This window comes from Amblyraja radiata, chromosome 5 (genome assembly GCF_010909765.2).
Source record: "Amblyraja radiata isolate CabotCenter1 chromosome 5, sAmbRad1.1.pri, whole genome shotgun sequence".
NCBI lineage: Eukaryota > Metazoa > Chordata > Chondrichthyes > Rajiformes > Rajidae > Amblyraja > Amblyraja radiata.
This window is the reverse complement of record NC_045960.1, coordinates 5,855,867-5,878,460: the sequence shown is the minus strand read 5'-3', so window position 1 is coordinate 5,878,460 and position 22,594 is coordinate 5,855,867. Positions and strand designations below refer to the sequence as shown.

Here is a 22,594-nt window from a genome sequence, read left to right as displayed (position 1 = left end):
TTCTATGCACCCTTACCAATTTAACAACATCTCTCATATAACAGAACTGAAACATCAGAAATACCATGTTTAAATAGACAAAGGCACAAAGCTCTGATTTCTGGATTCAGGTTAAGGACAGGTGTCCTGTGATGGCTTCATGACACAATAGGCACTGTTCAGCTGCCCAAGGTATGTCAGTACACCGTGGCAGTGGTAAGAAGGTGGGCCACCATCAAACACCAGTATTATCTGAATGGTGTCAAGTTGGGAAAAGGGGAAGTACAACGAGATCTGGGGGTCCTTGTTCATCAGTGAATGAAAGTAAGCATGCAGGTACAGCAGGCAGTGAGGAAAGCGAATGGCATGTTGGCCTTCATAACAAGAGGAGTTGAGTGTAGGAGCAAAGAGGTCCTTCTGCAGTTGTACAGGGCCCTAGTGAGACCACACCTGGAGTATTGTGTGCAGTTTTGGTCTCCAAATTTGAGGAAGGACATGCTTGCTATTGAGGGAGTGCAGCTTAGGTTCACGGGATGTCGGGACTGTCATATATTGATAGAATGGAGCAGCTGGGCTTGTATACTCTGGAATTTAGAAGGATGAGAGGGAATCTTATTGAAACATGTAAGATTATTAAGGGTTTGGACACGCTAGAGGCAGGAAACATGCTCCCAATGTTGGGGTAGTCCAGAACCAGGGGCCACAGTAAGAATAAGGGGTAGGCCATTTTGAATGGAGATGAGGAAAACCTTTTTCACAAAGAGGGTAGTGAATCTGTGGAATTCTCTGCCTCAGAAGGCAGTGGCCAATTCTCTGGATGCTTTCAAGAAAGAGTTAGATAGAGCTCTTAAGGATAGCGGAGTCAGTGGATATGGGGAGAAGGCAGGAACGGGGTACTGATTGTGGATGATTAGCCATGATCACATTGAATGGGGCAAATGGCCTACTCCTGCACCTATTGTCTATTGTCTACTCCTCCTTGAATCTGCCTTGAGGATTGAGGATAAACCTGCATCTACTCTAGCTTTGTCCGTTCTGCTGCCAGTGGAAACCGATGTGGAACTTATGTGTAGAGCAGAACGGCACTAGAACAGGTCTGTCGGCCCACAATGTCTGTGCCAAACACTATGCCAATGTCTGTGCCAAGTTTTAGTTTCAGATATACAGTGTGGAAATAGGCCCTCAGCCCACCAGGTCCACGCCGACCATCCATCACCCCATACACTAGTTCTATTCTACACCCTAGGGAAATTTACAGAAGCTAATCGGCCTACAAGTCTACACATCTTTGGGATGTAGGAGGAAACTCGGTCACGGGGAGAACGTACAAACTCCGTGGTCAGGATCGAACCTGGGTCTCCGGTGCTGTAAGGCAGCGACTCTTCCGCTGCGCCACCGTGCCAACCCCATTTGGAGTAGGAGATACCTTGTGGTAGATATTTGGTGCGGTGGTGCCTCCCTCCTGCCATCTAAGATGCTTGATGCTCCTGTTGCGTGTAGCTGGGGTTCTCCATGCTATCCTCAATGCTTGGTCTCCATTTGAATAGAGCTATCTTGTCCAGCCCTGTTGAATGTGTGACTCTAGACCCAAGCAAAGCATGCAAAGCACAATGTGATGGAGGAACTCAGTGGGTCAGGCAGCATCTGTAGAGGGAAATGGCACAGACAACGTTTTGGATTGATACCTAAAATGCCAACAGAACATTTCCCTGCACAGATGTTGCCTGACCCGCTGAGTTGCTCCAGCACTTTGTGTTTAGGTTTAGTTTAGATACAGCACTGAAACAGGCCCTTCGGCCCACCGGGTCCGCGCCGAGCAGTGATCCCCGCACATTAACACTATCCTACACCCAATAGGGAGATTTTTTACATTTACCAAGCCAATTAACCTCCAAACCTGCAGGTCTTTGGAGTGTGGGAGGAAACCGAAGATCACGGAGAAAACCCACTTAGGTCACGGGGAGAACGTGGAAACTCTGTACAGACAGCAACCGTAGTCATGATCATACCCGGGTCCCCGGCGCTGCAAGCGCTGTAAGGCAACAACTCTACCTCTGTGCCACTGTGACTGTTTTTGTCTATTTAAACATGGTTGGCCTTACGTTTCAGTTCTGCTTTAGGAAAGTTTAGGAAAGGGTGCAGAGAAGATTTAAATTGGAAAGGCTGCAGCCAAGATTTACAAGGATCCTATACAAGGGTCTGAGCTTTCGGGAGAGGTTGAGCAGGCTGTTTGTCTGTTCTATTTCCCTCGGGTCGAAGGGCCTGTTTCCACACTATATGATTCTGTGACCCATCTCAGACAGGCAGGAGAGCAGCAGGAATCACATAGTGAGAGAAGGTCTCACAGAACTTCCATCAGAGAGAGCAGGAGAACCTCTTCAATGTAGGCATATCTTGCGGAGATTTCGCAGTGAAATGGAGACACAAGTAAATGTGCAGATGCTGGTTTTCAAAACCGGACCAGCAGTCGTTATCCTCTTTAGTAAACCAGCATCTGCAGTTCCTTGTTTATTAAAAATAAAATGTAATATAGGCGTTTTTGGTAAGCACACATATCCCCTTTATCTACCTCCAGGGACAAAAGATGAGATATTATTCCTCTAGCATGCGTTGTGCTTCATTGTTAAAGGGCAAGAGACAGAGTGGAACAGGAAATTAAAGTCGTGTAGGAAGGAACTGCAGATCCTGGTTTACATCGAAGATCCACAAAAATGCTGGGCAGGCAGCATCTCTGGATAGAAGGAATGGGCGACGTTTCAGGTCGAGACTGAGGAAGGGTGTTGTTAAAGTCCATCTCCAGGGGCTCAGGGAGCTGGAAAATTGTCACCTGTTTTACACCATCACACAATTACAGAATAGCATTTAATTGATAGAAGATACACCAAATGCAAATCAACATAATTTATTCTTTGTGTTCGTGTAACATTCTATACTTAACTCTAGTTCCATTTTCACTTCTATATCTAACCAGTTATTTTAGCATCAATTGAAACAGGATTTTATTTTCAAATATCCACTTTTTTAACCACTAAGAGGTGCTGGCTCAAAGGGCCGAATGGCCTCCTCCTGCACCTATTTTCTATGTTTCTACATTTCCACAGTTCCATTTGTTTAACCTCAAAATACATTTTGACATTTTAAACCCTACAACACATGTCCACAATTTTTAACCCAACAGTACGTATGCACATTTCATACATTAAACCCCACTACTCCACATATCTGCATGATTTGTTAACAATTAAGAGCAAATTCAATACAATGCGATACTTAGCTGCACTGTGGCGCAGCTGGTGGAGCTGCTGCCTCGCAGTGCCGAGACCCAGGTTTGCTCCCGACCTAATGTGATGTCTGTGTGGAGTTTGCACGTTCTCCATGCGACTGTTTAAGTTTCCTCTGGGTGCTCCGGTTTCCTCACACATACCAATGTGGGGTTTGTAGATTAATTGGCCCTCTGTAAATGACCCCTGGTGTGGGATGTGAGAGTGGGATAACGTGGAACTAGTGTGATGGTCGCCGTGGACTCGGTGGGCTGAGGGGGCTGTTTCCAGGCTGTATCTCTAAACTAAATTTGTTCTCATTTGGTTGAATTCCACCCCCTTTCAGTCTGTAAAATGTAGTTTAATTGTGTTTCGCTGAACACTGAACACCTCCGCTCAGTCCGCCTAAACCTACCTGATCTCCTGGTTGCTAAACACTTTAACTCCCCCTCCCATTCCCACACTAACCTTTCTGTCCTGGGCCTCCTCCACTGTCAAATTGCAGAAACAGCATCTCATATTTCACTTGGGCAGCTTACACCTCAGTGGTATGAATATTGACTTCAAGTAAACCTAGCTTTCCCTCTCTCTCCATCCCTCCCCCATCCTAGTGCTCTGACCAGTCTGACAGTCCTCCTGATTAAATTCTACCTTTGTATGCTTTATTGTCACCTTCCCCAAGCTAACAATGATCTATTCTACATGTTCCTTGAACTTCGTCCCCTTTGATATCTCATTTTCTCATCTGACCCTTCCATATCTCTGTCTCCCTCTCCCCTGACTCGGTATGAGAAGGGTCTCGACCCGAAACGTCACCCATTCCTTCTATCCAGAGATGCTGCCTGTCCCGCTGAGTTACTCCAGCATTTTGTGTTTAATTAGACTACTCACTTGGTGCCACATTTTCTGAGGGGGATTTCAAATGCACTCTGGTAATTTTGACTGGATTAAAAGAGGTTGCTGGGAAATCAGTGTTATCTCACACACACACACACACACATAAAAATTCCTTGACCTTTCAAATGAAATCAGACAGCACTGAAGAATCTTTTCCTTTCCTGCACTAGAGAGACTTGAAGCCTACCAAGTCTCCAAACAACCAGGTAACTCTGCGATCTGGTTTTCTTACTTTTCCAATTTGGTTGAAGGGTTATCTTTGTTGTGGCCTGATTGCTGAATATTCCTGGCATTCTCTGTTTTTATTTGTGGTCAATCTCCCTCAACACTTAACTAACAAACTAACACTTAACTTAACAAACAAAATGTATGGAAAGAGTTGGATGTACTGAAAATAAATTTGAACTGCTGATCCCATTATCAGTATTCCTCTCCTACCTTACCATCAGTTGACTATACAACATCCTTTCCAGCAAGATTTGCTTAATCCTCCCCAAGCTGAACATTTGCAGCTTGCTCACCCCAGTCCGGCTAAATCTGAGACCAATGTTTAAATGTCTTTTAAATAGGTTCACAAGTTCTAGGAGCAGAATTAGGCCATTCGGCCCATCAAGCCAACTTTGCCTTTTAATCATGGCTGATCTATCTTTCCCTCTCAACCCTATTCTCCTGCCTTTGCCCCATAACCCCTGACACAAATGAAGACTAAACTTACTGCACTTACTAAAATGTTTCATCTGCTTATTTATCCTTCAAGTGACAGAGCTGAAACAGTTCAAATGTTCGTAATCTTTCAGAATTGGAGTCCATATCTTCCATTTCTAGATACCGTCTATATCTCTAGTTTCCCTTTCCCGTGACTCTCATTCGAACAAGGGTCTCGACCCCTGACACATCACCTATTGCTTTGTTTCAGAGATGAGTATAGAAGTTGGGATGTCATGTTGCAGTTGTTTAAGATGGTGAGGCTGCATTTAGAGTATAGTGTTCAGTTCTGGGCATCATGTTATAGGAAAGATGTTGTCAAGCTGGAAAGGGTGCAGAGAAGATTTACGAGGTTGTTGCCATGACTAGAGGGTGTGGGCTATAGGGAGAGGCTGGGAGGATGAGGGGGGGGGATCTAACAGAGGTGTATAAAATCATGAGAGGAATAGATCGGGTAAATGCAGTCTTTTGCCAAAAGTAGGTGAGTCGAGAATCAGAGGACAGAGGCTTAAAGATGAAGGAGAAAAGATTTAACAGGAATCTGAAGGGTAAGTTTTTAACTCAAAGGGTGGTGGGTGTATGGAACAAGCTGCCAGAGGAGGTAGTTGAGGCTGGGACTATCCCAACATTTAAGAAACAGTTTGACAGGTACATAGATAGGACAGGTTTGGAGGGATATGGACAGGTGGGACTAGTGTAGCTGGGACATTGTTGGCAAGTTGGGCCGAAGGGCCTGTTTCCACACTGTATTACACTATGTCTCTATTTACACTATGGTTGCTGCCTGACCCGCTGAGTTACTCCAGCATTTTGTGTCTGCTTTGATTCTAATAAAAGTGGCTTCATGAGATTTCAATCCCTAGACTAGATTCGGCCTTGCATCTATCCCAATACAATCTCCCCAGAGGTGGAGGACAATGCCCTGAAATCACGCCAGCTTAGAAAAATAAATAAAATGAATATTGTTCCAAAAAGCTCAGCGCAAGATTTTAAGTAGGTCAACCTCATTAAACGAAGAAGAACAGAGCGGATTAGTTTGTTGTGCCACAAGACGACCAGATAATCCTGGGTTGGTTGTGGGCGAGGCGCATTGGAAACCCCACACGGTTTAGCAGCATCTGTATTCTTCACTCTGTTTGTCTCACTGGAGCCTCTGGCCAACGACGCAGAGTTCTGGGTGGGAGACCGACCGGTTGGGGCTTCTCAGATCGGAAAGGTAATATCCCGTCCACGGATCGCCCTCACTCTCAGGACTTCCATCTAAACTGTTAGGGGAAGAGAATTAGTTCATGGGGATTAGAATAAGAGGCTCACCACAATGACAATCCCATTAGCCCAAATTCACCACTGCTGGCAGTTGTATTGTAAAAGAAATGTTGTAACAGTGTGTTCAGATTATACTTCAGCCCTGCGATTCCCATTTCAATGACAATCACCATTCCTCGGGCCGAAACGTTGCCTATTTCCTTCGCTCCATAGATGCTGCCTCACCCGCTGAGTTTCTCCAGCATTTTTGTCTACCTTCGATTTTCCGGCATCTGCAGTTCCTTCTTGAACAATTTACAATGTTTACCGAAGCCAATTAACCTACAAACCTGCACGTCTTTGGAGTGTGAGATGAAACCAGAGTTCCCGGAGAAAACCCACCCTGGTTGTAGGGAGAAGGTACAAACTCCATACAGACGATCAAACACATGTCACTGGTGCTGCTAGGCAGCAACTCAGTCACCCTCAAACATTGGGGTGGGGAGGAATGGTGATTGTCATTGAAACGGGAATCGCAATTTACATTGTACATTGTTCCTAGTGTGTAGGATAATGCTAGCGTACGGGGATTGCTGCTCAGTGTGGACTTGGTGGGCCAAAGGGCCTGTTTCCCGCGTTGCATCTCTAAACTAAACCTTACTCTCGTCTCTTCCTCCCCCAACATTACTCTCATCCCTTCATTCCTCCGTGGCAGTTCCACCCTCATCTATTCCTCCTCCCAAATAAACCAGATCCCATGCCCCACTGACATTGCCTTTCAACCCCCATCATCGTATTCTCTCAGTGTTCAAAAAATATCAATATCAGTGCAGAATGTAGTAGATGACAGAGCACCTAATATAGAGACACAGCCTTCCAAAGATTTACAACTCTTGAAATGAAGATATGTTTCCCTACCTCATTCTGAATTGCTTGTCTTATGCTAATAAGTAAGTACGTTTATTGGCCAAGTATTCACATACAAGGAATTTGCCTTGGTGCTCCGCCCACAAGTAACAACATGACATACAGTGACAGTTACGAATGACTCAGAAAACACTAAACATTAATAATAATAAGACATTAATGATAAAACACCATTGATCAAGCATGTGAACCAACAAAATACCAGATCAAAGGGAGGCTACAGATTTTTGGCTATTGAGTAGAGCAACTACTCGTGGATAAAAACTGTTTTTATGTCTGGCTGTGGCGGCTTTGACAGTCCAGAGTCGCCTTCCAGAGGGAAGTGATTCAAAGAGTTTGTGGCCATGGTGAGAGGGGTCAGAGATGATCTTGCCCGCTCGCTTCCTGGCTAATATAGGCACACTCCCCGACTTACGCACGAGGTACGCTCCAGACACCCTTACGCAAGTCAGATTTTATGTAAGTTGGGATCACCGACTGTATCTGTTTTGCCCCCTGCACAATAGAACTCATGGAGAGTATTGACTGGAATCCAGCAAAACTCCCTCTCCGCATGCTCAACCTTATCTCTCTCCTCACTCTAACCGCAGGTCAAGACTGCCAGGTTACAGCTCGCTGTCTCAGAGGGTGCCTCGCTCCTAAGTTACTGTGCAAAGCGTCTCTAGTTGTCTAACGTATTATATGGCTTCCAATGTAAAGAAGGTGAGCTCTCTGTGGTAAATGATAGCTCCACTAGTGTGGCACGGTGGCGCAGAGGTAGAGTTAGTTGCTGCCTCACAGCGTCAGAGACGCGGGATCCATCCTGACTGCGGGTGCTGTCTGTACGGAGTCTACGTTCTCCCTGTGACCACGTGGGTTATCTTCGGCTGCTCTGATCTCCCTCCCACACTCCAAAGACGAACAGGTTTGTAGGTTAATTGACTTCTGTAATTATTGTAAATTGTCCCTAGTGTGTGTAGGATAATGTTAGTGTTTAGGTGATCGATAGTCAGCGCGGACCTGTCGGGCCAAAGGACCTGTTTCCATGCTGTAACTCAAAACTAAACTCAATTAAACTAAAGAGGCGAATGTTTTGGTTTGAAACAACCAACACAATCCAGGTCCTTGATTAGATGACTAGTAGAGATTAGCTGAATACATTATCAGACCAGTCCCAGTCAATCCAAGATTCAATCCAACATCCGAGATGTCTTCATTCTTTAGGGAACGGGGGTTCTCACTCGTTCTCACTAGATGAGGCCCTCACTCGTGTCTCCTCGGTACCCCGCAGCTCTGCCCTTGCTCCCCCTCCCCCTAGTCGCAACAGAGACAGAGTCCCCCTAGTCCTTACCTTCCACCACATCAGCCATCGCATTCAACACATAATCCTCCGAAATTTCTGCCACCTCCAACGAGATCCCACCATTAGCCACATTTTCCCATCGCCACCTCTTTCTGCCTTCCGCAGAGACCGTTCCCTCCGCAACTCCCTTGTTAACCCATCCCTTCCCACCCAAACCACCCCCTCCCCAGGTACCTTCCCCTGCTACCGCAGAAGATGCAACACCTGTCGCTATACCTCCTCCCTCAACTCTGTCCAGGGACTCCGACAGTCCTTTCAGGTTAGGCAGAGGTTCACTTGCACCTCCTCCAACCTCATCTACTGTATCCATTGTTCAAGATGTGGACTCTTATACATCGTCGAGACCAAACGTAGACTGGGCGATCGTTTCGCGGAACACCTTCACTCAGCCCGCCTGAACCAACCTGATCTCCCGGTTGCTAAACACTTTAATTCTCCTTCCCATTCCCACACTGACCTTTCTGTCCTCGGTCTCCTCCATTGTCAGAGTGAGGCTAAACGCAAATTGGAGGAACAGCATCTCTTATTTCGCTTGGGCAGCTTACAGCCCAGTGGTATGAATATTGATTTCTCTCACTTCAGGTAGCCCCGGCATTCCCTCTCTATCTATCCCTCCGCCACCCAAGTCGCACCAGCTTCTCGTTTTCACCCAACAGCTAACAATGGCCTGTTTCCTTTATCATTGTTACTTTTTTGCATATCTTTCATACGTTGTTCTTTATCTCTCCACATCACCGTCTATATCTCTCGTTTCCCTTATCCCTAACCAGTCTGAAGAAGGGTCTCAACCCGAAACGTCACCTATTCCTTCTCTCCAGGGCTGCTGCCTGTCCCGCTGAGTTATTCCAGCTTTTTGTGTCTATCTTCAATCGTATAAAGTCCTTCTTACAAACATCTGCAAGTACACCTACTCTGGAGAGATGGACAACAAACAAGTAAGGGAATAGGCTAACTTAGTAATACTCACAGAATCATACCTTTCTGATTATATTGAATAGGGTTGGCTAAGATTACTACAGGTTGTTGATCAATTCTTTTCCAGAATGTCGGAGGTTGAGGGGAGACTCGATAGAAGTGTATAAAATTATGAGAAGCATAGAGAGGGTAGACAGTCAGAACCTTCGTCCCAGGGTGGAAACGTACAACACTAGAGGGCATAGCTATAAGGCGATAGAGAGAATGTTTAATAGAGACGTGCAGGGCAGGTTAATTTACAGAGTGGTAGGGGCCTGGAGCGCACTGCCAGGGGTGGTTTAGTTTAGTTTAGATTAAAGATACAGTGTGGAAACAAGACCTTTCTCCCACTGAGTCCACGCCAAACAACGATCCTCGTCCACTGACACTATCCTACACGCACTAAGGACAATGTACAATTTTTACCAAGTCAATTGGCCTACAAACCTTTGGCATGGGAGGAAACCAGAACTCCCGGAGAAAACCCACGGAGGTCACGGGAAGAACATACAAGCTCCGTACAAAGAGCACCCGTGGTCAGAATGGAAACCGGGTCTCTGGCGCTGTAACGCAGCAACTCTACTGCTGTGCCTCCAGACACCAGAAATTTGTAAACCTCTATAAGGTCGCCCCTCAGCCTTCTTCTCTCCTAGGAAAAATGTGTTGAAGAGGCTCTTAGACAGAGACAGATGGAAGCGCAGGAATTAGAGGTATATGGATCATGTGCAAGCAGATGTGACGAGTTTAAGTTGGCATCATGTTCGGCACAAACATTGTGGGCTATCCTCTGTTCTAACTGAGAATGCGGGCAAAGGAATAGCAGATGGAGTTTAACTCAGCCAAATGCAGTGTTATATTTGGGAAGTTAAACCAGAGTGAATGGCTGGGCCTTGGTGAGTGTTTCAACAGAGGGACCAAGGGGTGCGTGCACATAGCTCCCTGATAGCAGCAACACAGGTAGACAGAGAGGTGAAGATGGCATATGGCATGCCCTATTGGTCGGCTGTGGCACTCAGTACAAGATTTGGGATTTGGGAAAAAGTTAGTTCGGCTGAATTGGGGTATTGTGTGCAGTTCTGGTCACCATGCCATCGGGTGGATGTCATTAAGCTGGAGAGAATGCAGAAATGAATCACAAGGATGTTAACTGGACTGGAAGGCTTGAGTTAATAGGAGAGATTGAATATCCAGGGCTTTTTCCCTCGGTGCCAAGGGGGCTGAGGTGTGACCTTATAGAGGTGAAAAAAATTCTGATATACATAGGTAGGGTAGATAGTTAGATCAGCCTTTTCCCCAGGGAGTCTAAAACTGGAGGCCATAGATTTAAAGTGGGAGGGGATAGATTTAAAGGGTTTCTGAGGGGCGGGCAGGCTTCTGAACGGTCCTTTCATAAGCTAGGGTACTGTCCGATTCACCTCTACCCCATTGCGGACATTGGACTTTGTCTGTGGAACTGGTGCGCTACAATGCTGAGAACTATATTCTGCACTCTGTATCTTCCCCTTTGCTTTACCTATTGCATAGAACCATGGAGTCAGAGAGTTATACAGCGTGGAAACAGGCTCTTTAGCTCAACTTGTCCAAGCCAACCTGATGCGCTGCAATGCTGAGAACTATATAACTATAGCACAAATAACAATGTCAACAATATCAATGCTGAAGATATACACAAAAAGCTGGAGTAACTCAGCGGGTCAGGCAGCATCTCTGGAGAGAAGGAATGGGTGACGTTTCTAGTCTGAAGAAGGGTCTCGACCCGAAACGTCACCCATTCCTTCTCTCTAGAGATGCTGCCTGTCCCGCGGAGTTACTCCAGCATTTTTGTCTACCTGCGATTTAAACCAGCATCTGCAGTTCCTTCCTACACTCATTGCTGACGTTGATCTTCTCTGCCTGCACATGATCCATATCCCTCCATTCCCTGCATATGCATGTGCCTATCTAAAAGCCTCTTAAACATCACTATCGTATCTGCCCCCACTACCACCACTGACAGTACATTCCAGGCACCCCCTGTGTAAAAAAAATCTTCCCTACTGCATATCACCTACAAAGCCCTCCACAATCTGGCCCCCCCCATATCTCACTGACCTCCTCTCCCCCTACCAACCCTCACGGTCCCTCAGATCCACATCAGCCGGTCTCCTCTCCATCCACAAATCCAACCTCCGCAGTTTTGGGGACAGATCCTTCTCCAGGGCAGCTCCCAGGCTCTGGAACTCCCTCCCCCAACTGATCCGCAATTCCGTGTCCCTCACCATCTTCCAGTCCCGCCTCAAGACCCATCTCTTCACCTCTGCCTATCCTTAGCCCCATGTCCCCCTCCCTTTTCATCTGTGCTTGAATTGCCTCATATTGTGTTTTGAATTGAATTCTGTCTTTAATTTGTGTACTAGTCATGTCTCTACTATTTATTTCATTCCGCTTACATGTTTTTCCTCTACTTGCTAAATTTTTGTAAGGTGTCCTTGAGACTCTTGAAAGGCGCCCATAAATAAAATTTATTATTATTATTATTATATCTCCTTTAAACTTTGTCCCTCTCACCTGAAAGTTATGCCCTCCAGTCTAGTTTAGAGATACAGCATGAAAACAGGCCCTTCAGCCCACGCCGGCCAGTGTTACCCGCACATTAACACTATCCCACACCCACTTAGGACAATTTTTTAATATTTTTACATTTACCAAGCCAATTAACCTACAAACCTGTACGTCTTTGGAATGTGGGAGGAAACCGAAGATCTATGAGAAAACTCACGCAGGTCACGGGGAGAACGTACAGACTCTGTACAGACTCCGTACAGACAGCACCCGTAGTTGGGATTGAACCCGGGTCTCCGGCGCTGCATTCGCTGTAATGCAGAAACTCTATTGGGGGGGGAAGGGATGTGTGAAGGGCCTGTTTCCGCACTGCGTCTCTAAAGTCTAAAAGTGTAAAGTAAATCTGCCGGTCCCCCATTGGCTTTGCCAACCCTCTCAGAACCATGGATGGTCCAGATCCTGAAGGGATACCCAAAAGATATAATTATCTGTCACTCTCTGCTTAATACTATCTAAAAAAGACACAAATTGCTGGAGCTACCCTGCAGGCCAGGCAGCATCTCTAGAGAGCAATGTTTCAGGTCAGGACCTTCCATCAGACTGAACCCCATGCCTCCTATCCATGTTCTCCAGAGATGCTGCCTGACCCTCTGAGTTACTCCAGCATTTTGTGTCTTTTTTGGTAAACCGGCATCTGCAGATACTTGTGTCTACACAGACGGCTGGGGAGGCCTAGTCATTCGGTAGTTTTAAGGTGGAGATTGACAGATTCTTGAGTAGTACGGGTGTCAGGGGTTACGGGGAGAAGGCAGGAGAATGGGGTTGAGAGGGAAAGATAGATCAGCTATGTTGAATGGTGGAGTAGACTCGATGGGCCGAATGGACTAATTCTTCTCCTATCACTTGTGAACTTTCTTATCATTATACAAATGACTCCACTGTATCTTTGTCTCCTCACCTCACACTATTCCATTTACTTGTTTTCAAAATGATAATGCAGAGACAGGTATTTGCCAAGTCACCCAGATGTGTGGCCTGGGAGGGAAGTTGCTTCATCTGGAAGATGCCACAGTTGATGGATGGGCCTCCAATGTTACTGACTTGTCAGCTTAAGATGTTGACCTCTGAGGTCTGGAATGCACCCAAACCTGGAACCTGGCCAGGTGATGACTACCTTGGCAACCTTGGCGTGATCTTTGATTCCACCCTCTCCCTTGAGCCTCACATCCGCCATGTCATTAAAACCTCCTTCTTTCACCTCCGCAACATCGCCAAAATCAGACCCTCTCTCACACCTCCCGCTGCTGAAAGACTCATCCATGCCTTCATCTCCTCCCGACTGGACTACTGCAACTCACTTCTCCTTGGCATCAGCTCCACCTACATCAACCGACTCCAAATGGTTCAGAACGCAGCCGCCCGACTCATCACCCACACCAAATCCTGGCATCACATCACTCCAGTCCTCAAACAACTTCACTGGCTTCCCATCTCCCACCGGATCACCTACAAAATCCTGGTCCTCACCTACAAAGCCCACCACCATCTGGCCCCCACATATCTCACTGACCTCCTCTCCCCCTACCAACCCTCACGGTCCCTCAGATCCACATCTGCCGGTCTCCTATCCATCCACAAATCCAACCTCTGCAGTTTTGGGGACAGAGCCTTCTCCAGGGCAGCTCCCAGGCTCTGGAACTCCCTCCCCCAACTGATCCGCAATTCCGTGTCCCTCACCATCTTCCAGTCCCGCCTCAAGACCCATCTCTTCACCTCTGCCTATCCTTAGCCCCACGTCCCCCTCCCTTTTCATCTGTGCTTGAATTGCCTCATATTGTGTTTTGCATTTAATTCTGTCTTTAATTTGTGTACTAGTCATGTCTCTATAACCATATAACCATATAACAATTACAGCACGGAAACAGGCCATCTCGGCCCTACAAGTCCGTGCCGAACAACTTTTTTCCCTTAGTCCCACCTGCCTGCACTCATACCATAACCCTCCATTCCCTTCTCATCCATATGCCTATCCAATTTATTTTTAAATGATACCAACGAACCTGCCGCCACCACTTCCACTGGAAGCTCATTCCACACCGCTACCACTCTCTGAGTAAAGAAGTTCCCCCTCATGTTACCCCTAAACTTCTGTCCCTTAATTCTGAAGTCATGTCCTCTACTATTTATTTCATTCCGCTTACATGTTTTTCCTCTACTTGCTAAATTTTTGTAAGGTGTCCTTGAGACTCTTGAAAGGCACCCATAAATAAAATTTATTATTATTATTATTATTACTTTCACCTGAGCTATAGCTGGCAAAATAGGGAATAGAGAAACAAAAGGGGAACTGAGGTTGTGGTTCAGCCACAGGGGCAGCACGGTGGCGCAGCGGTAGAGTTGCTGCCTTACAGCGCCAGAAACCCAGGGCTGACCCTGACTACGGGTGCTGTCTGTACATCTATTCTGTGACCATGTGGGTTTCCCCCAGGTGCTCCGGTTTCCTCCCACACACCGCAGCCATGCAGGTTTGCAAGTTAATTGGTAAAAATTTTAAACTGTCCCAAGTGTGTAGGATGGAACTGGAGTACGGGGATCACTGGTCAGCACGGTCTCGGTGGGCCGAGGGTCTTATTTCCACGCTGTATCTCTACACTAAATCAAACTAAACACAGCAGGGAATGACCAAGGGTGGGAGGTGGAGGTCAAACAGCTCTGGAGTCACAGAGTCAGAGCTAGGAGCACAGAAACAGGCTTTTCGCCCTGATGCCCTGATGCTGACCAAGTTGCTAAACTGAGCTGGGTCCACGTTCTGTCAAACATTTCCGAACCGTGTAAATGCCCAAGGGTCCTTTGAATGCTATAATTGTACTCGCCTCTACCAGACCCTCTGGCAGCTCGTTCCACTTGTAAAAAAGCTGTCCCTCGAGTCCCTTTTAAATCTTTCCACTCTCACCTTAAATCTGTGCCCTTTAGAGTCATGCAGCGTGGAAACAGGCCCTTCGGCCCAAATTGCTCACTGACCAACATGACCCATCTATACTAGTCCCACCTGCCTGCATTTGGGCCATATCCTGAAGGGCCTGTTTCTTAAATGTTGTGATAGTACTGCCTCAACTACCTTCTCTGGCAGTTTGTTCCATATACCCAGCAACCTTTGTGTTAAAAATTTCTCCTCAGGTTCCTGTTAAATATTTCCTCCCTCATCTTAAACCTATGTCCTCAGGTTCTCGATTCCCCTGTTCTGGGTAAAAGGCTATGCATTTATCCTATCTATTCTTCTCATGATGTTGTACACTATAAGATCAGCCTTCATCCTCTTGTGCTCAAAGGAATGAAGTTTTCTAACCTGCTCAAACTCACCCAATAGCTCAGGCCCTCATATCCTGGCAACATCCTTGTTAATCCTTTTTACACCCTTTCCAGCTTTTAATTTTATATATTCATCTACTCTGGGTAAAAGACTGTGGCTATTCACCCTCATGAGTTTATAAGGTCACCCCCTCAGCCATCTACAGTCCACAGAAATAAAATCCTGGCTTATCCAGTCCCAGCATCATCCTTTTATATTCATCATCGCCAGTTTAATGACAAAGATTTTCTTAAATTTCTTATATTCTTGAATGGTTAGGGAAATGCAGAGATATTGAAATAATCTATTTAATCTTGTTAATCTTGTTAAAACAAGGAACTCGAAGGATAGATGGGAAAAGTATTTGATGAATACACATAACTGTTCTATTAATGCAAGACATAATTTAATTCAATTCAAATTATTACATAGACTATATTATTCAAAAACGAGGTTGAATAAATTTTATCCAAACGTCTCCCCCAGATGCGATAAATGTTTGTTTCAAAATGCTAATATAACACATTCATTTGTAGGATGTACAAAGTTGAATAAATTTTGGAGTGATATATTTGATATATTTACAAAGCTCTTCAAGTCAAGAATAGAACCCAAAATGGAATGGATTATATTTGGAATAATAGGAGAAGATACCAATTTAAATAAAGACCAAAATGTTTTTTTTAATTATGGGTTAATAATTGGAAAGAAATTGATACTTAAATTTTGGAAAAATACAACCATACCAACTGTTAAAATGTGGATTAGGAATATGATGGACATAGCACGCCTTGAAGAAATGAGACTCCGACTAATAGATAAATATGACCAATTCTTAAGGAGTTGGTCTCCTTTCATCGACTTTTTGGAATCATGTGATGCAGCGGTACCATAAGGATTGCTGATTTCAGTTCATGACGTGGATAGATCTACATCTCCGAATACAGATTTGAAAAATTCTCTTTTAAGGGGCCTTCTCTTCTATTTCTACTTTCTACTTTTTCTTTTTTATTTTTTTTTGTTTTTTATATACACACTTCACGTTTTTCTACTCTCTACCATCTATTTTGCCACTTTTTCCCCTTTCTATTGTTTTCTTTTTCTTGTCTTGCTTACTTCCTTATAACATAAAACTAGAGGTTGTACATAGAATGGATTACGGTATGACACAGTTGGCACTTAAAATTAGGTTCCACTGTACTGTTTTGTACTGTATTAACTTCTAATAAAATAAACAAATAAAAAAATAAAATAAAAAAAACAAAAAACAAGGAACTGCAGATCCTGGTTTACAAAGGAGGACACACAACTCCTGGAGTAACTCAGCGGATCAGGCAGCATCTCTAGAGAGCGGATCAGGCAGCATCTCAAGAGAACGTGGATAGGTGACGTTTTGAGTCAGAATGATTGCAGGGGTTTCTTGATTAGTAAGGGTGTCAAAGCGTATGGGGAGAAGGCAGGAGAATGGGGTACAGAGGGAAAAATAGATCAGCTATGGAGCAGACATGATGCGGCATAGAGAAAATGGTCCCGACCTGAAACGCCATCTATCCATGTTTTCCAGAGATGCTGCCTGATCTGTTGAGCTATTCCAGCACTTTATGGCCTTGCATATTTAAACATGGTTGTTGTGTCAACCCCTCCAAATGGTGACTGGATTGCCTACAAACTTAGGAGTTGCATAAAAAATTCCTTCTCGAATATTGCGTAAGAAAGAACTGCAGATGCTGGTTTAAACTGAAGATAGACACAAAAAGCTGGAGTAACTCAGCGGGACGGGCAGCATCTCTGGAGAGAAGGAAAGGGTGACGTTTCGGGTCGAGACCCTTCTTTAGACATTGAATACTGATTGAAGCCAGTGCAGTACTTACCCAATGCTGTGTAGTGCTGGTTCACTTCCAGCAGTAGTTGATACACACCGTCTATTCTGGGTCCCAGGTTTACTATCGAATAGATAATTCCTCTTAACAAAAGGCTGGGGGTGGACACCACTCAGGGTCAACCTTCTCTGCCGATCTCCGGGCTTTTTGAGCATAAAATTGTTCCTCCACGCTGCTCTTGACATCATCGGGCTACCATCTCCCGGAAGGACGTTTGGCAATTGGCCACTTGTGTCTGCTGCGCCGAAACTGTTCAAAGAAGATGGCTTAGCCTCGAAAATTGAGTTAGACAATTGACAGAATATGGATGAAGCATTGGATCCATTTCTCCCAGACCTCCGAGAGTCTAAGTCATCCTCAGACTGGTCATTGGACCCTTTCCGGAACAATACCGGTGAGATGGGCGGAGAAGAGTTGCTGGTACATGAAGCTGAGCCTGATTGCCTGGAGCTGGTTGGTGGGGTTGGCAGCTTACGGTGCAGGAACGGGCTGGTCTGCTTCTGCTGTGTCGGTGGACTTGGAAGCTTCCGATGGGCCGGAGGACTAGGCAGCTTCTTTACCGTGAGTGGACAGGATCTTGTCGGGCTGGCCGGCGGAGTCTGCTGCTTACTAACTCTTGGTGGGCTTGGATGTCTGTTGGTGTGAACGTGAGGCAAGGGCTTGGCTTCCCGGGCTGCTTCTGGACACCTCCTCCCAGCAGAAGGGGATGGTGTTGTATAGCCAATAGGTCGGAATAGGGATTTAGGCGGCAAAGGTGGGCTTGCAAATCTTTTCTCACTGCCAGTAGGTAAGGGAGGCGGGAGTCCGATTGCTTGAAAAGACGACCTCAGTTGAGAAGGCAGACTGGCGGGCTTCCTACCCAATGAATGCGCTTGAGATACAAGCTTTATTGGGGACATTTCCTTGACGATCGAAGGGCTGCTGACAATCGAGCGGTCTGCTTGCTGGATCGAGTTGAGAGGCTGGCAGGCTAGGTTGTCAGATTGGTGGGTGAGGTTGTCAGATCCTTGGATCGGGTTGACAGCAGGGTGGGCTGAGCTCACGGATGCACTCGCTGAGTCGACAGATTGATGAGGTGAGTCGTCGGATAGCTGGGCGGAGCTGACAGAGGGTGGGGTTAAGCCAATGGATGGATGGGTGAACTGGACATATGGCTGGGTTGAGTTGGTGGGCAGTGGCCTTGAATTGAGAGAAGATTGGCTAGGGTTGACAGACAATTGCGGTCGTGTCGGATTGATGGGTGGGTGGGTTGGGCTGACATTAGGCTGGGATGAGTTGACGGGTGACTGTGGTGATTTAGCGGGTGGTTGTGTTGAGTTAACCGGTGTATTGACGGTTGGTTGCGCTGACTTGACAAATGGTTGTCTTGGGTTGACAGTTAATTGTGATGAGTTGACAGATGGCTGTGTTGGGTTAACAGCTGGTTGTGTTGGTCTGGTGGGAAAATGGGCTGGATTGATGGATGAATGGGGTGAGTTCACGGGCGGATGTGCTGGATTGAGAGGTGGATGGGCTGGGTTAACGGGTGAATGGGCTGGGTTAACGGGTGGATGGGCTGGGTTAAAGGGTGGATGGGCAGGGTTAACGGGTGGATGTGTGGGGTTAACGGGTAAATGGGTTGAGTTGAGGTACGATTGGCTTGAGTCAACTGACGATTGGGTTGAGTTGGTTGATGGTTGGGTTGAGCTGGGTGATGGTTGCGTTGAGTTGGGTGATGGTTGCGTTGAGTTGGGTGATGGTTGGGTGGAGTTGAGTGAGGGTTGGGTTAGGTTGTGTGATGGTTGGATGGAGTTGGTTGATGGTTGGGTTGAGTTGGGTGATGGTTGGATGGAGTTGAGTGATCGCTGGCACGGTCTCTTCAGGGGAGGCGAGGGCACTGTGCGTCCGGCCGGGGTGAAGGCAGTCCATGCTCCACCCGCGTCCCCTCCCCTGCGGTCTGGGGGAGGAGGAGGAGGAGGAGGAGGAGGGGAGGAGGCCACAGTGGGCGGGCAGTCTCCGGCGTAGCGCAGGTTGATGATTTTGTAGGGCTGCCAGTGGTGGAGCGGGCCCGGGGCCTTGGAGCGGTGCTGAGGCTCCGCCGCCCCGGCCGGGCGGGTCTGGGTCTGGGTCTGGGTCTGGGACAGGGAGCGGGCCTGGGACTGGGGGCCGGGGCTGGGGCTGGGGCCGAGTCTGCTGGGCAGCAGGGCCGCCGGCTCCAGGCGCGTCATCAGTCGGCGCGTCACCGTCGCCATGGCAACGGGGCCCGACGCGCCTGCGCCGTCAGTCGCCGCGCACGTGCCGGCGGCGTCCGTTGACGCGCATGCGCCCTGCGGGGAGCGGGAGCCGGCGTCCGCGACCGCGCCTGCGCGCCCGACCCTCGCTGCCGTGACCGCGCATGTGCAGCAGGGCGCGGGCGCCAAGGCGCCGGACAGCTCGAGGGCCGTGGGAGGCGGCGGGAAGGTGTCGGCGGCCGTTGGCAGCGACGGCCCGGCCCCGGGGAGGGCGGCGGCACTGGCACCACCTGCACCACCACCACTACCTCCAGCGGCGGCACTGGCACCACCACCACCACCACCACTACCTCCAGCGGCGGCGGCGGCCGGGGCGCTGCTGGCCCGCTGCTTCTTGCGAGCAACAGGCGGCGCCGAGGGCAAGGTGGGTGCGCTGGGCCGGCGGGAGGTTGGAGGAGGCGGCGGCGGCGGGGATCCGGCGGCGCTGAAGCTGCCGATGAGCCCCTGCACCGAGCCGCCGGCTCCCCTCTCCGGGCTGGGTAGCACGTTGAAGCCCCGGTGTAGGGAGGCCCTCAGCTTGGTGTTGGCGACGCTTGGGGCCGGACTACCCGTAACGCGGGGACTGACGCGGTCCCGACTGTCCGCAACGCGGGGACTGACGCGGTCCCGACTGCCCGTAACGCGGGGACTGACGCGGTCCCGACTGCCCGCAACGCGGGGACTGCCCGTAACGCGGGTCTGGGTGTGGTCAGGACTGTCCGTAACGCGGGGACTGACGCGGTCCCGACTGCCCGTAACGCGGGGACTGCCCGTAACGCGGGTCTGGGTGTGGTCAGGACTGTCCGTAAGGCGGGGGCTGACGCGGTCCCGACTGCCCGTAACGCGGGGACTGCCCGTAACGCGGGTCTGGGTGTGGTCAGGACTGTCCGTAATGCGGGGACTGTCCGTAACGCAGGTCTGGATGTGGTCAGGACTGTCCGTAAGGCGGGGGCTGACGCGGTCCCGACTGCCCGTAACGCGGGGACTGCCGGTAACGCGGGTCTGGGTGTGGGCAGGACTGTCCGTAACGCGGGTCTGGGTGTGGTCAGGACTGTCCGTAACGCGGGGACTGTCCGTAACGCGGGTCTGGGTGTGGTCAGGACTGTCCGTAACGCGGGTCTGGGTGTGGTCAGGACTGTCCGTAAGGCGGGGGCCAGCTATATTCCCCGCTGCCTCGCGGCGAGCGGGCCCACCCTCGGGCCGCTGCATCTTGTCCAGCCTCCGGCCCAGCACCTGCTGCGTCCTCTGCAGCTCCAGCAGGGTGGCATCCTCGGCCTTGCTGCGCAGCGACTCGGCCGACCTGGAGCGGCGCTTCCTCGGCCCGTCTTTCCTCAGGCACCCCGCACTGCTGGGCCTCGCCGGCAACGCTCTGCCCTCATCGTCCGACCACACCTGCGAGGCCGAGGGGGTGGGCACGAACTGGATTCTGTGGCTGATGGCGTCTCTGATCTTGATGGTCATTTCCTCATTCTCTGGCTTCTCTATCCTTTTCAGGGTGGGCCGCGCCACTGTTGTTTGTGCAGGCGACGACCAAGGCCTCTGCGGGCTGCCGGGGGAGCTGGAGTCCGATTCGCTTTCTTCCCCATCTTCGCCCAGCGAACAAAAGTCTAGCGATTCCCCGTGAGCCAAGGCGTCGCATTCAACGCTGGTGAACGACTCCAGGGACCTGTTCTGCCTCAATAAAGCACTGGATGTTGATCCACAGAGACGGGAGCAGGAAGCTGTCTTCTCGGGAGGTGAACAAGATGATCCTTTGCAATGATGATCCACTGCACAGTGTTGAGAATTTGAGGAGCAGGACGACGTTTGTGCTGGGTTCGTGGAAGAAGAATGTGGAATGGAGCCCTTGCACGAAAGGTGAGCGCTGGAATCGCAGCTAGTTCTCTTGTTACATTTACAGTGTTCCTTCAGTGTGCAACATTCCTTTGTGGAATCTGTATCTACACAAATGCCACTGTCCACAGAATAAAGGGCCGTGTCTCTGGGTTCGGTGTGGGCCTTTTGCAGCGTGCAAGCCCCCAGTTGATAAATCAATTGCTGCAGCCTCTCATCCACATGCTGTTTCGCCATCAGCCTCTTTTGAAAAATGTTTGTAGCACTTTGCAGGTAGTCGCTGGTTTCCTGCAGGACCGTGGTAGTCAAGGAGGTCACTATTTCATTGGTCGTCTGCATCTTGTTGACGGTGTAAAGCAACAACTGTTGCAAGAGGTCGGGCTGCTCTTTCAGTTCTCCTTTCCCAGCAGACCATGTGAGATGAGGGCCAATGTCTCTGACCAGCTTCTCTCCTTCAGCAGCTATTTCTTCTAGCATTTGGTTGATTTCCTCAAAGCGCAGGGTCAGGAAACTCATCATCTGTTGAAACGTCAGCTGAGTTTGTGTGGCCTGATCAGTTAGACTCAGGATGGCATCGTACTTGGAAAGGGTAGGATTGAGATAAGCATACGCTGCATGATGGGCTTCAACCATCGATGTGGGAAAGTTTACTTTTTCATCTTCGCCTCTAGTTTGGCTTCTTGACCTCAACTTGCCGCTCTTTGTTCGCTTGACAGCATGACGACCCTTTTTCTTGTTTCTCTTGGTTTGCTGCGCTGTGTTGCTGTCGTTGGACTGATCGCAGTCTTTGTGGTTTTTCTCAACATGCATGTCCTGGGAAGCACATACATGTGAACCGACAACCTCCAATATTTGCACCTTGGTGCTAGTTGCCTGTTTTTCTCCATTGGTTTCTTTGTAAACTACAGACTGGACTGCGGGCACCTCCGATGCAGGCACCTTCTGGCATCGGCCCCTCCCCTCTTGGTGTGAAACTTTATTCCTGGAAGCTCTGGTATCCTCTGGCACATCCTCGGAACGGTTCGATTCACTGTCAGAGATTCCCGAACCTCCACTGATCGAGGTGGGTTGGCTTTTAGCAGGCGTTCTGTCCACAGATGACCGGGCCTTGGCTTTCTTTAGAGGTTTAAAAGTATTTTTTGCAAGGTGCTGTATTATTTCACTTTGTGATGGTGCACACCCCATTGCTGTTTACTTTAGGCAGCGAAAAATACTAATCAATATACGCAAAGAAGGATTAACATACCCTGTGGCGCAGCTGTCAGCTGCAGGTGCACTTGTTCACATCGTGGTTGTTTCTTTGCTTTGCAAAACCTTGTTGATTGACGGATTTCAAACCTCTTCAGACTGCAATGAAAACATTCTTGGAGCAGATCATTCTTGGAGCAGATATATGTTTCCTATCGAGGTGCTGGTCTTTCCTTTTGCCTTTC

At 48.4% G+C, this 22,594-nt stretch overlaps 1 protein-coding gene across 1 annotated transcript; it reads right to left on the bottom strand.

The window, feature by feature from the left end:
* Positions 1 to 5,982: 5,982 nt before the first annotated feature.
* Positions 5,983 to 22,346, bottom strand: pcare (photoreceptor cilium actin regulator). Its single transcript, XM_033020477.1, has 4 exons — positions 19,640 to 22,346; positions 18,931 to 19,579; positions 17,071 to 18,258; positions 5,983 to 6,106 (listed from the first exon to the last, which is right to left on the bottom strand). Exons 1-4 carry the CDS (start codon positions 22,344 to 22,346, stop codon positions 5,983 to 5,985), a joined length of 4,668 nt encoding a protein of 1,555 aa, XP_032876368.1.
* Positions 22,347 to 22,594: the final 248 nt, after the last annotated feature.